Below are 15513 nucleotides of genomic sequence, written 5' to 3'. Positions count from 1 at the left end.
TACATATGTGGTTGAACCAGTGTCGCATACCATAAGTATGTTTGCACCCAGTCGGCTTATGCGGGCCGATTACACTTGATTCACAGACCACACACACACATCCAAACCCACTCCAACATTTCAGTCACACTTACAAGCACTTCTCACCGTGCTGACAGTATCAACGAGACAGCCTAAGCCACTTGGTAGAGATACATAGGCTGTATCGTCCCCATTTCGGTAGGGATTGGCCGGTCCTGCAGTGGACACTCAGCGGCTGATGATGATGATACGTTATATATATATATATATATATATATATATATATATATATATATATATATATATATATATATATATATATGTGTGTGTGTGTGTGTGCGTGTGTGTATGTGTGTATGTGCGTGTGTGTGTGTGTGTGTGTGTGTGTGTGTGTGTGTGTGTGTGTGTGTGTGTGTGTGTGTGTGTGTGTGTGTGATAAGAATGTGCCTTAATCCTAGTCGTCCCAATTTGACCATGTCCTCCATCATCAAGGCACCCTTCCTCCAACTCACAGCACCCTTACTCATATACTTCCCCAGTTCATCCTTCCAGTTCATCTTCAGTCTCCCTATCCCCTCTGCTCCACACCCTGTTTCTGATAGCACACTGTGGCTTTAAACTAGTGTCAGTGTTCACAATAAAATGGATTCGAAATGTGGCCGTAAAACATGCAGAAGTATCGGTAAAATCGACATGTGTGGAGAAAAGTTGGCTTCACTGAGCAATACTGAGCAATAATCGTCCAGGTTTATAGTCTCCTGCGAAAGATGCTGCCTCTATAAATGTCCTGCACTTTTTCTTTCCTTTTTTCTTTTTTTTTTATTATCGTCTTTATTGGTATTAAGACTGACAATTTTACTTTATATAAAAGTCACGTGGCACCATGGTATTGTTCCACTCAGGTAATCTGTCGTAGTTTCTGCACTGGCCGTTGGTAGTGTACATTATGAAACGAGTGCATAAGCTCTCACTTTTCTGAGGATATTAATTCGTTTAAATTTTGTTCTAAATTCTTCATCGCACTGGACTCTTTTCGGTGTTAAGAGTAGAAAGAAGATAATATAACAGGTTTTAAGGTTTTACGGCAACTCCACTAGGCACCCACACTTACATACATACTGTACATACATCACCTAATCATGTGTTGCCCCCATGAGTAAAGCGTAGGAACCTGGGGCAAGGTAAGTTGGTCCTGGCATTTAAGATGAGAGTGACCAGCATTACTCATCCCTGAGTGGGATTACGTGAGCAGTAAACCCCAACACCCCTTGGATATAAACCTACACAGGCTCAATCCACCTAGAGCGCCTTAATTACCCACTAAACCACAAGGCGCCACAGTTTGGTTATATATATGGTTACCATCCAGAGTAGCAAATAGTTTCCTGGTGTACAGAAAACCATTTGGCTTGTTACTCAATGTACAGTAGAGTCACCCGCAGACAGAAGGAAGAAGAAAGAAAGAAGAAAAGTAAGACAGAAGAGAAAGGAAGGAAAGGAGGAAGAGAGGAAAGGGCAGTCACTCCAAAGCAGCACTACATCGAGTGAGTGGATGGTGAACTCCCCCACCTACCACTAGGCACCCACGCTCCTTTGTTTAAAAGAATTGATTAGTTTTGAATGCCGGACAAGAATATGGCGTTCCTACGAGATATCAAAAAGGGAAACTGACTTCAAAGAAGTCATATGCCATAGGATATACTGTATTGTACTTTCCACGACTTTATTGGCTTAAATCTATAATTCAGATGTTTCTGAAGTAAAGACATACCGGGGCCTGTGCTACCTTTGCATCAATTTTCTTAAGTCTTTCACTATTTTAACTTTTGTTGACAGTGTCTTAAAATAAAAAATCTTAAAAAATAAAAAATATCAAATATGCCTATCGTTTGATAGTTTTATTTAGCAGAGAGGAGACACTATCAGACAATAGCAATATTTTTACTTCGCTTTATTTTTAGAGTGGAATGCAATAGATAAGACTGGGTGAGCTCTGGTGGCGTTAACGGAAACGTTTATCTTGGTACTTACAACTTCGTCCTTATAGAGACGTGCGTGTGTAGCCTACATTACCCACGGTATCAGTGTTACGATTTAATTCATTCTTTTGGCGAACAAAAGTGTTACCTCCCAGTTTATCTGTGTCTGTCTGTCTCCCTATTTATTTATCTATCTATTTATCGGTCTGTCTGTCTGACAAACAAATTGTCTATCAGTTTGTTTATTTACAGCCAAGCACCTTAATGCCTGAGGAGGTGTCCACAAACAAATCGCCTTCATGTCACCCTGTCATCGATCATGAGGATGCCCTTCCCCTATCTGGTATAGTGAAGATGTAGTGCATTTAGTATGTAGTACATACAAGTTTGTGTTTTTATTCCTTTCATGGTTATGTTATCCTTGGCAATATATTCAAGCTAACGCCAAACGATTTTAGTTGGCTGAGAGACATGAGTGTTAATACCGTCATCTTAAACCATCTCATGGTCGAGACAAGGCTCGTGCATTCATACAAATATGCATTCATAAATACGTACAAACGTAAACCTACTAAAAAATTTATCGGCACTCATTTAGCGTGATAAAATTTGACAAACCGGACGAGAGACCTGAAAAAAAAACTCCTGAGTTAACTTGCCAGGTTGGTAGCCCTGGTCTGTTAAGCCTTAGGCCTGTATTCATAGTGGCATCGGAGGCTTCAGAGCTCCGCATACTGAGCAATTTTGTTTTACTTATTATCACTGTTTTACGGTACTTAAGCAAAATGGAGTATGAGGCAGCCTCCTTTTAGAGTTAGTGTTACGTTTCAACTTTTTTGGGTCACGTCCAGTAAAAAATCCGTCAAAGTAAGGCTCCAGCATCTGCTTTCTTTCCAGCCTGAAAACAGGGAAGTTGAAAAAAAAAAAAGTTTTACTGAACGTAGGAATATACATGTACTGTACTGTACTTGTACAGTAGTTTTAGCAAATACGATAAAGTAGGGCAAGCCAGCATGAATTATGAATTATGTAACAGTGGAACATAGCGGAGAGAGAGAGAGAGAGAGAGAGAGAGAGAGAGAGGCAGACGGACAGACAGACAGAGAATAATAGTAGCAGAGTAAAAAATAGAACAGGTAGGAAACAATGGACAAAGAGCAGATCAGAAATGCCCGAAAAATGAAGACAATGGGGGAGGGGAGAGAGTGGACACAGGTAAGAGATTGGAAGGCATCGATCATATACACGACTCTCCCAAGAAATGTTAAAAATGCAGAGGTGCAGAATTTCAGTGGGTGGCAGCTGAGTGTGACACGCAGGAAGATGGTGCTTAATGCAGGAGTTGAAGTGGCGGAGGGAGGGAGATGGTGATTCATGCAGAAGTTGAAGTAGCGGAGAGGGAGAAGTTGATTTATGCAGGAGCTGAAGCCGCGGTGGGAGGGAGATGGTGATTAATTCAAGAGTTGAAGTGCCGAAGGGAGGGAGATGGTGATTCATGCAGGAGTTGATGTGGCGAAGGGAGTGAGAGGATGATTGATGTAGAGTTGATGTGGCGAAGGGAGGGGGAGGGTGATTCATTCAGGAGTTGAAGTGGCGGTGGGAGGAAGACTATGATCCATGCAGGAGTTGAGTTGGTGAAGGGAGAGAATTTTTTTTTTTTTTTTTTTTAATTCAAGAAAGAAGGAAGCAATGCCCAGGGGCCTGCAATTGCTCCCTCCAAGAAAAAAAACAACAAGATGACAGAGAGCCAAATTCAAGATCTATTCATTTCGAGATGCCTGCATTTGAAAGAGTGGAGATCTAAAACAGACAGAGGGAGACAGTTCCAGAGTTGACCTGTTGCATACATGAAGGAATGGGAGTAGCGGTTAACGCTTGCATTGGAGAGTTGGACAGAAATGGGATGAGAGTTTGTTGCTAGACGGGTGCTACGTGCCTGCCGTAGTGGTGGAGGGACGCAAGCAGAGTGTTAAGAGAAGCAGTGACCAATAAAGTAGTGTTAGAAAAGAGATAAAGATGCAACAGTGCGGCGAGGAGACAGAGGTTGAAGGGAGCCAGTAAGAGGAAGAGAGTTAATGAGACGAAAAGCCATTGACTCCACCCTGTTGAGAAGAGCTGTATATGGGGAGCCTCCCCACACATGAGAGTTGTACTCTACACAGAGACGAATAAAACCCGTGTATAAAGTCAACAACTGTGCAGGGGTAAAGTAGGTATGGAGTCGGCTTAGCACACCCAATCTCTTGGATGCAGATTTTACAAGAGATGTAACATGATCTTTCCGAGATTGATCCCGAGAGAATGAAACTCCAAGTATGTTTAAAGATGATGCAGGATTGAGCTGGTTATTGTTAAGAATTAGAGGGTACTCCTGTGGAAGATTTTGTCGGGTTGATAGATGAACGACCTGAGTTTTTGATGCATTAAAACAACGAGATTATTTTTATCCCAATCAGACATATGAGCCAAGTCAGACATTAGGTGTGCCATAGCCTCATCCCTTGTTTGTTGAAGGAACTGCTGAGATAGACTCTGCGGGAAGCAAATGGAAAGGTGAAGGGTGGAATCATCAGCATTCGGGTGGATTGGGTTAGATATACAGCTTAGAAGGTCATTGATGAGTAAAAGGAGGAAAGCTGGTAATAGGACAGAGCCCTGAGGAAAACTACTATCGATAGTTCTAGTGGAAGAACAGTGGCCGTCTACAACAGCAACTATAGAATGACCAGAAAGGAAGCTAGAGATGATTCATTCAGGAGCTGAAGTGGCGGTGGGAGGAAGACTATGATCCATGCAGGAGTTGAGTTGGTGAAGGGAGAGATTGAAGGATAGAAAGCTTGAGAGGGTGGTTTGGAAATTAAAGATTTATGCCAGACTAGATCGAAAGCCTTTGAGATGTCAAGTGCAATGGCAAAGCCTTTGCCAAAGTCCCGAAAGGAATATGACCAGGAGTTTGAATGGTGGGTGAGTTCACCAGTGGAGCGTCCCTGGCGGAACCCATACTTACGATCAGAAGCTTGTGATAGGAAAGATGATTTTTTTTTTTTCCCGTTAAGAATAGACTCAAAAAATTTTAAAATCACCGATGTTAAAGCAACTTGGCAATAGTTAGAGGGCTGGAAATTGTCACCTTTCATTGGAACAGGCTGAATGAGAGCAAACTTCCAGCAATAAAGAATAGTGCAAATTGACAAAGATGAAAGAGTTTACCTAGGCAGGGTGTAAGCTCAGGAGCACAGTTCTTGGGGACAACAGGAGGGACCCCATCAGGCCCATATGCCTTGTTAGTACTGAGGCCAGTGACGGCAGAAAACACATCAATTGAAGACATTTTAATGTCACCGATGAGGAAGTCAGAGTGGGTAAGAGATGGAGGGAGATCACTGGAATCGTCTAAGGTGGAATTGGAGGAGAAAGTCTGAGAGAAGAGTTCTGCTTTATCAATAGAAGAAATAGTTACAAAGCCATCAGAGTGGAAAAGGGGAGGGAAGAATGATGAGATAAAGTTGTTAGAAAGGTGTCTGGCAAGGTGACAGAAGATGTGGGAAGAATCTGAGTTGGAGAGTTCAGAGCATTTAGTACGGATGAAATTATTTTTATCAGAGCAAAGAACAGACTTAGCACGATTCTGGGCAGAAACATAAAAATTATGAGATTCAGGGGAGGGTTGGCTCCGGTAGCTTTTGTAGGCCTTCTTCTTGTCGTGGGCAGCATGAGAACAGCCGTGATTAAACCTAGGCTTTTTTTTTTTGTATTAGTCAAAGGATATGAGAAAGGAATGTATGCTTCTATGCCCGGGAGAATAATCTCCGTAATGCACATGGCACATTCAAATGGCTCTTGTCAATGGAAGCAATAATCATTCCAGGGAAAATCAAAGAAGTACTGCCAGAGGGCCTCCCAATCAGCAACACCAAATTGCCATAACCGACGTTTCTTTGGACAGTCCACATCCGTACTGGAGCAATAGGACAGGATAAGATAATAAGGTCGTGATCGGAGGAGCCCAACGGAGAGGAAAGATTTACAGTGTAAGCAGAAGGATTGGCTGTAAGGAAAAGGTCAAGTATGTTGGAACCCTCTTCAAGGCGGACAGGGATATGGGTAAGGTGCTGTACAAGATGCTCTAGGCCATTAAGGATAGAAAAATGTAGGCTTGTTCCCCAGGTGGATCAGTGAAAGAAGAGGAAAGCCAAAGTCGATGGTGAGCACTGAAATCTAGAATGAATATTTTAGAGAAATGAGAGATGGATATGATGTGTTCCATCGCAGAAGTAAGATAGTCGAAGAATTTATCATAGTCAGTAGAATTAGGGGATAAGTAAACAGCACTTATATATTTAGTCAGAGAATGACAGGAAAGCCGAAACCAGGGAGTAGAGAATTCATGAAAATCAAGTTCAGGAACACGAGAACAAGATAAGGCTTTGCATACATAAATGCAACAGACAATTTTGGCTTTGAAATTAATATAGAGAAAGTAGGAGGATACAGAAAAGGGTTTGCTGTCAGTTGTCTCAGACAGCTGAGTCTCAGTTAGGAAGAGAAGGTGTGGTTTAGAGAGGGAGAGGTGGTACTCAACTCAGAGAAAGTTGGAATGAAGGTAGAAATGAAGAAGTGAGTCAGACATTGGTTCCAGGTATCTCGCTGGGTAGTCACCGCAAGAGGGGTGGATGGTGGGGGCATTTATGCCCCCTCACCCTGGGGACTCCAAGGCATTGTTAAACGACACCATTTTGGTTCATTCTGAACAGAAACTTTTGTGTGTAATGTGCATGTAATTTGGTGATGGCTTTTTGAAAAACTTGTACTGGAGAGGATGCTGGCCTACTCCCAGTGTTACTGAAACAGTGAAAAAGTTCAGCAATGGGGGATGGTCAGGAACTAGTCCCGAGGGCTGATGAAACGGGAGCTCCAGCTCTCTCTGTCACCAGCTTTACATCCACCTTGGGAGTACCACTCTGCTCGACTGGTGCTACAGTCTATTCTTGTAGATTTATGCAGGAGTGAAAGCGGTGGAGGGAGGGAGATGGCGATTCATGCAGATGTTAAAGTGATAGAAGGAGTTGAGTGGTGATTCATGCGGGAGTTGAGGTGATGGAGAGGAGGAGATGATAATTCATGCACGAGTTAAAGTGGTCGAGGAAAGGAAATGGTGGTGCATACAGGAGTTAAAGTGGCGGAGGGAGGGAAAGCAAGAAGTGAAGTGAAAGTGGTGGTAGGATGAATAAAAATCGTTTTGCAGTTTCAAGAATTAAAAAAAAAAAAAAAAAAAAAATGGTATTCATGAGGTTAGACATTTCAGTTAGTCCGATAATGCATTTTTCATCTGTTTCATTCAATGTCCAAACGACTTTTGTCAGTTTTAGTCAGATTTTTCCACCTGCAGGAGTTATATATTGCCGTTATCGACCCCTAAATACAAAAGCTTTCTCCAAAGCTGAAAAAATGATCTGGAGGTACCACAAATAAATTGTAATACATTATCATACCATTGGAGGGGATAATCTTTCGACTGTAAAAAATTTAGTTTCAAGGCAGATTTTTACGAGGCTGTTTGTAGTTTACCATGTTGGTTTGTTTATTTGTTTTAGCTATGTGGTTCACGTCGTGCTTCAATCATGCTTCATTTACTGCTTCACAAGTTGACACGTGGCGAATCCCTAGTAGTAAATAACCAGTAGTAACAAGGGAAACACACACACACACACACACACACACACACACACACACACACTTCGAAACTTAAAAAGGAATAAATCAAATATTTAAGGACTTCACTGCCTCCATTATATACCTTACAGAACTACTGAACATCTGCTGACTATACAGTAATGATATTCAGTCTGTAATGTGCACATTAAACAAGATGATATTTTTCTTATCAGGTAAACAGGAGGTGGGTGGTTTCCATCGTCGCAGGAGGGTACACTATATTTCCACAGGAGCTGCAAGGGACCAAAGTCAAGGTAGCTTGCGTACCATGTACTGTACATTCCCACGGAGGGGACTCATCCATAGTTACAAAGCCAAGATCAGGGCTACCAAGACTACAACACATCCGCTCTAGTTTGCAACAAGTCATTCATATCACCACCTACTTTTCTTCTCTCAGTCACTCAACTCACGAGCTTTTGAACATTTGCCTCTCTTTCTATGTTACTGCACCGGCGTACTTAACTGCAATTACCAGATCATTTTTTTTTTTTTTCTCTCTCTCTCTCTCTCTCTGGGGGGTGCGGTAGCACAGTGGTAGCGCGCTGAGCTTGTGATCGGGAGGTCGCAAGTTCGAGCCGCGCCCGGGCTACCGTTGCCGGGAGGGGTAGCTCCCTCCTGTAACCCCAGCGGGGCTATATGGCCTTAGTTGCCTAGCTCGAGGAATTCATTTCTCCATTTCTCTCTCTCTCTAATTACAAGCGAATCATTCCGAGACAAAAAATATAAATGATTAAATTATCTGGAGAGTTATATTCTGTGGCACATTTCGAAAGCCAGTGAAAATAAGATAAGTAAGATAATTATAGAAAGGGAAAGGAGATCGAACAATGAGACATGAAACAACAGAAAGGGTGACGTTTTTAACACTAATATATACTCAGATAGGAGGGCGAATAAAGGCAGGGAAAGAACACAAACAAGGGGACGAGATGAACGTGGGAAGTGTAAGAGGAAAAAGTAAGAGAAAACACATGGTATAACGAAGAGATCCAGGGTCTCTCTCTCTCTCTCTCTCTCTCTCTCTCTCTCGTGTATTACATATAATACATATTTTATATATATATATATATATATATATATATATATATATATATATATATATATATTTATATATATATATATATATATATTGTTACGGAACAGAGAAAGATAATGTACACTTTAATTGAGAATACTAAAAATCACTACTGTCCCGTAAAGTTCCAGGTTCAAAACAAAGGAGTTAGGTAAAATTACAAGTTAAAGTTTAATGCTCAAACTAACAACAAAACATTCAGGACTCATAAGGATAATGTAATGGCAAAAACAGGTTAAATATATGGTTAACTGCAATAGCCTCTATTAACACGAAATTAGCAAGAGTAAATTTATCTATGTCAGCCCTGATAAAATGAGAAAACCAGATAATACTCAGCGAATGCAAGATATATTGTTACAGATACAAACTATTATTACCACTGGCTGACAATATGAATTACAAAAACTTTACTAGGCATACGAATCAACACCCTATGCTATACAGTACAAGAACAAAATGTAATAACACTTATACTCAAATTACACAGCTGCTAGATGGTTGGAGACTTCCTGAGCACTCACAATAATAACAACTGTACAGGGGAGGACAGAGCTGTGAACAAAATGAGGAGTAGATCTAAGTGGCAATTAATGTAGAGACTGAGCTCATTATATAGGGGCCGGCAGAGCTTGATACAACTTGTAAGAAGGACGCGCAAATGAAGCCAGAGGGGACAAAGAGTTGACACTCCTGCTCTGAACAACAGAAAGAACGACTTACTCTGCTATAAGGGAGGAGGGGGGGAGTGAGGTAGAACACGCTCGTGATCAAACATGCAGCATACTGTACGTTAGAATTACACAAAGGATGATAAAATCATAGGCTATGTAACAATATATCCTAGATATATTATATTCATGCATATATACCAGGTATACAGATATATTACACTAAATATATTTTACACACACATATACAGTACATATATATATATATATATATATATATATATATATATATATATACAGTATATATATATATATATATATATCTGTACGCTCCTGGCTGGGAACCGAACACATGCGTGTAATGTGTGTCTCTCCAACATCTAAAGACGCTCGTGTTGTGTCTGGGATTGATTAAAACTGCCATGTCACTTGCCGAGTTGCGTGGGGCTGTGAAATGATCCTAATATGTTGTGATTGAAATATATCCTCCCATAATAGATTTATCTGGTTCGTCAAAAAACTCAGGTGTTATAGCTTTTATCACTCCGTGGTCGAGTGGTATCAGTGCCTGACTTCTAAGAGGTCTAGGGTTCGATTCCCAATCAGGAGCGTACAAATATATTTGTACACACGCGTGTAATGTGTGTCTCTGCAACATCTAAAGACACTCGTGTTGTGTCCGGGATAGATTTAAACTGCTTTGTCACTTGCCGAGTTGCGGTGGGCTGAGAAATGATCCTAATATGTTGTGATTGAAATATATCCTTCCATAATGGATTTATCTGGTTCGTCAAAAACTCAGGTTTTATAGCTTTTTATCACTCCGTGGTCGAGTGGTATCAGTGCCTGACTTCTATCTAAAAGGTCCAGGGTTCGATTCCCAGTCAAAAGTGTACAAATATATTTGTACACACGCGTGTAACGTATGTCTCTCTCTCTCTCTCTCTGCTCAGACTAGGAGCGATCATAACCCTTGTTTCTTTGTGATTTATTTTTCATACTACACCTTTTTCCAAGTCTGAAGTGAATTGGTGAAGTAATCAAGGACCGACATCAGACTGAAAAGTGATTCAAAGACAGAAAATAAACAAACAAGAAGCGGTGCCAAGGCACTGCAAACCCTTCCCTGGCAGTCACTTTAGTGATGATGGATAAAGACAACAGGATATCTAGTCCAAGATGTCGCATATCATACTTGCTGTAAATCGAGTGAAGATTGACGATTTTATGCCCATTTGAAATTTTACACCCGACACACCTGACATTGACCCGCCTACCGCTAACTGATGTAAGGAGGGAGGTTATAGGATGCCGATTTGAAAGATGCACCTTTAGGTTTGGGTTTCATGTCGATATAACACATCTGGATGGAGTTATTGCGAAAATAAACGATTTTGCTTTTTTTTTTTTTGGGGGGGGGGGGGTCCTACAGCCTGGGCCTTGACCCAGTGTGGCCCCAAACTTAGGTGATCAGAAGGTCATAGACAATCACCCCTGTAGTTTTAGTCAAAATCGCACCAGTAATTTTCGCGTAAAGTTGTTAATAGACAAACGGACACACAAACAGACATACCGAGTGAAAACAATACCCTTTCCCAAGCCCCTCCGAGGCGAGGACAGGTAATGAGTAAGAAACTGAGGCAATATAATATGGTTTTCACCAAAATGTAGAGACCAAAATTATTCACCAGTATTTTGATGAGGTATGTGAAAAAAAATATATATATATTTTAAACAAACTGGGCCGCTCTCAGAGTTTCATTATTAAGCCGAGTTTGCATGGAATTCGATGAGCCTTAGTGAGGAAATAGGAGCCAGTCTCCTTTAAAAATAAATGAATCGACTCTCCATCTAGCTACGCTTGACCATCGACTAAGCCGAAGGGAGTTACTGATCTTTGGCTGGTTAGAGTTAGAAACCCTAAAGGGTCTCTAGTCAGAGTAAGTGCGTAATAGTAAGGAACAGTGCCACCCCAAAATAAACTTTTAAACCGACAAGAGAACGGCTCCAGGAGTATAAGGATTCCATAATTTGAGTTCAAGATATGAATGACAAAGCAGGAATACGTTCCTTTGTACTCAGCAATCCCTCCAGCTGAAGTAGGCGACAAAAAGAACTACCACCATGCAGCAAAGAAGTGTGATGGAAATTTTATAGCAAAGTTGGATTAATGGAAAACGTCAAGTGGATATTATATACAAAATTACGTTGCTCTGCAGAGGTATCCTCCAATTATGTCTGACGGCCCCATCTACGTACATACATTAACAACACAGCTATATACAAAATTATCTCTTATTCAATCTGATATATACCATCTATCTATATACCTAGGCTGCTTCCCCCAAGGAAAGGGAGGTAGCCGAGACAGGACGACACACTCCCCATTTACTCATCCATTCATACACATTCATTCTCATCTTAGCCCCAAAGGGGAGAACGGACAGATCCTCACCGCACCACACCGCACAAGGGTCAACTGCGCACTGCAATCAGTGGCATCCACAGCAGGGCCCGACAGCAGAACTGGTTTACCCCTGCCACATCATAACAGACCCATCCCCTTACCCGCACCTGACCTGAGTAGCTGATCAGACCAAATGCGGGAGATTATCCCCTCAGGGCTGCGTCATCACTTATTCATTCACAATTTCTCTCCATTTATTTCTGTCACGCACATCCACTCTTCCTTGCTCAACAGACATCCCTCTCGCATCCAGCGCTCTCTTCACACTGTCTATTTTCTATTCATGATTATTTTACCATACGTTGTGACAACTCTATCTGCTGACTCCAGTTAGTTACAGATTTTACTAACCTCAGCGTTTAGGGCGTCTCCGTCACTAGTTCCTAACTGGGGCAGACTACCAGACACGCTCACCAAGGCAGGCTGTGCCGCTCCGCCACCTTAGCTGAGTACTGTATTCCTCAAGATGTGTATATGATTAAATAATCTGATCTACAGAAACCTCACTACAGTGTACTTCAAACTTCAAGAATGACTGAAGCTGCAGGATTTACATTTTACTTTACACCAACCACTACATACTAGTGGAGAGCCGGTGAAATTCGTAAAAAAGATTAGCAGTGTACTGTACTCATAGATGTCACACATTTTGCAACTGAATCATTGTGTTCTGGTGGTAACTTTATCGTCAGCGCCCTGGTGTGTGACTATGAACAAGAATTTTCCTGACGATTAATTATTCTTGGCGGTTTAGTTGCAGTGCTGCTTGGTGTTCCCAGACGGACGACATCGCACCCCCTGACGTCACCTCTCGACATACGTCTTTGATTGACTGGACTAGGAAAGCCTCTGCTCCATTCAAGAGGGACAACGCCATACGACGTAACAGACACGTCAGAGGGCGTCACGGAGAAACTCTAATCATCTCCCTCCCTCCCTCTGCTGTGTAGTGGTGCAACGGCAGCTAGCCACGCCCTTCTCGCATATGCCTGGATCGTAGACTGAGTGGAGGTCGCTTCTAGGATTTCAGAAATGAAGCCGACAGATTCTGTTTAGTTACTGAAACATTCATTAGCTCTGCACTACACTGACGCTTAGTAATCCACACACGTTTAGTATTAGTTCAAATTCCTTGTCTGAAAGCAATTTTATCTGCAAAATATTCTTTGCACTTTACAACATACATACTATGTTATTTACACATTTAGGTTATTCAAAAATATATAACATATCCCAGAGCCTTGCTTCCTATCGTTTGTGCATATACTTGTGAACAGTAGTAGCATATACATGGTTGGTGGTTCGTGTAAGGATCCATACAATCCCAGAAATGATTCAGGTAATCAGAGATTTTCCAGTACCTACCAGTTTTGATCGGGTTAAGTGTTTCTTAGGTTTAAGTGCTATTACAGCTGCATCATCAATGGGTATATAATCCTTACTTCATCCCTCATAAAGGTTTGGAGGAAAGATTTTACTTTCCACTAGAGACCTGCACCGGACAAAAGTTTTAATGATGTAGATGATGCAGTGACAAACGCACCAATTCTAGCTTTCCTGAGTATGCCATCCCATTCACACCGTGTACGGGTTGGGTGCTGTACTCATGCAGGAAATGTTAATGACCGCTGGTATACCATTGCTTATTTTAGCAGGGTTCTTAATACTGCAGGAAAGTGTTACTATACGACTCATCTTGAAACCTTAGCTGTTGTTTGTACTGTTAAGCATTACCGTGAAATCATTTTTGGCTGTAACTTCACTGTCTTCACAGATCATGCTGCAGTTACTGAACTTTTCATGGGCATGAATCTCATGGGCAGACTTGCTCAATGGTATTTAACGATCCAAAAACTTAAACCTATTTTGAAGTATCTTCTGGACCGTGCTAACATAGTTGCTGTTGCTCTCAGTCACAGAGTCCCTGTTACTGCTGTACAGCAGTTGTCCGACATCTCTCCACAGACAGTTAAGGTGGGGCAATTTAATGCTCCCTTGTTGTCAAAAGCCATCAATACTCTAGAGTCTGGGAATGAAATCAATGTCCCCAATTTACCAGTTCCCTTCAAACTGTTTCAGCTATACCAAGACATACTTTACAGTGTGTCACATTGTCCAAGTCACATGTTTTCCAGCTTGCAGCTCCTTCAACCCATAAGGAATTAGTTCTTTCTCTGGTGTACGATGTTCACATGCGGGTCATTCTGGGAGAGACAAATGTTTATGTGAGGCCAGAAAAAAAATATTATTGGCCTATAATTCAAAAGGATGTTGAGAACCATTTTGTCGTCTATGAGTCTCGTGCCTAACACAAGGGTACTAATGGAAAGCCTGCTCCTATAATTGATTATCCTACTCCCAGGAAAGCTTGGGATTCTGTAGCAATTGATTTACTTCAGCTTCCACGAAGCTATCAGGGCTCTCATAATCTCTTTGTTGCCTCTGATCATTTCTTATGATTGTTGTTTTGTGCCTTCAGTTTCCAAGTCAGCCGATGAAGTGGCTCATTCTGTTACTGCACACGAGCTGCCTGTTTACTACTAGCAAGTGGTGTTGTCTGATAAAGTCACAAAATTCCGTTATCAGACCCTTAAAGATTCTGGTCACCAGTGCGACTTTAAACAATCCTTTGTCACAGGTTATCATCCAGCCTTAAACAGTGTTGTGGAACGTCCATCCAAAAAGATTTTGGAAAATTTTCTTCCTCTTGTCTGTTCCATGCGGGATGCAGGTGGCTGCATCTATTAAGGCCTCTGTCAACTCTTCAACAGGTAAATCCCAGTTCTGTATTCTACTGTATATGGCCATGACAAGGACCTCCTATATGATATTCCGTGCCAAAAACCGCGGCCAATCTACACTGTAGGTGACTACGCAAAAATTTAGATGTCAGTGTTTCAGCCCATCCATAATGATGTTTGCAAGATTTTGGCTACCTCTAGGGTTGAGATAATGTACAAGCTGCATAAACTAGCTAATTTGTCCTCTGTTGATGTCGGAGAATCTGTGATAATAATCTCCTGAACGTTCCTGCAAACTTTCTCCCAAGTCATATGGACCATTTCGTGTATTAACTAAAGAACATGATAATAAGTACAAGCTATGCAATCCAGTCATTCAGACTTTTGAAACTGTCCATGTTGATAGGCTGAAAAAGGTTAGCCCGGGGTTATTATCTAATTTTCAAGCAGAATCTGAGCCCTCACCTTCTTCAATGCTAGATCTGGCTCCTTCTGTAACTCATGTTGCTGATGATTACCGAAGTAAGCTTCGTTCAGATTCCAGAAGAATTGAATTTCACTCTCGACAGAATGACTTTCTTCCTGTTTCTCCTCATTTTTGTGTCGACGTACACCGCAGTGAATCCTCCTACTGCCTCTGATGTCCCGAAAACTGGTGCACTGGTTGCTCAGACTGTTGACCTACTCATCGTAGAAGACACTGTTTCTGTGAAGTATCAACTACAAGATTTTTTGACGGTCACACAAGAAGTTGGATTTGTTTTCATTCGCCTGCAGGGGCTTCGTCCCATGTTATGTAGGCTCTCCACTTCAGGTTTATTAGATGATCTTCGTCTCGTTC

At 41.6% G+C, this 15513-nt stretch overlaps 1 protein-coding gene across 1 annotated transcript in view; it reads left to right on the top strand.

The window, feature by feature from the left end:
* LOC145418026 (nephrin-like) overlaps nt 1-15513 on the top strand; it is a 194645-nt gene that overhangs the window by 149207 nt on the left and 29925 nt on the right. The window contains exon 14 of the mRNA XM_080286561.1: nt 13706-13905. Within this exon, the coding sequence (XP_080142687.1) occupies nt 13706-13905 (200 nt within the window). The remainder of the gene's footprint in view (nt 1-13705; nt 13906-15513) is intronic.

Source organism: Coenobita brevimanus, chromosome 112 (genome assembly GCF_032717465.1).
Source record: "Coenobita brevimanus isolate Jiangsu-jjx chromosome 112, ASM3271746v2, whole genome shotgun sequence".
NCBI lineage: Eukaryota > Metazoa > Arthropoda > Malacostraca > Decapoda > Coenobitidae > Coenobita > Coenobita brevimanus.
Note: the sequence above shows the minus strand (reverse complement) of the source record. Positions and strands in the feature narration are given on the sequence as shown.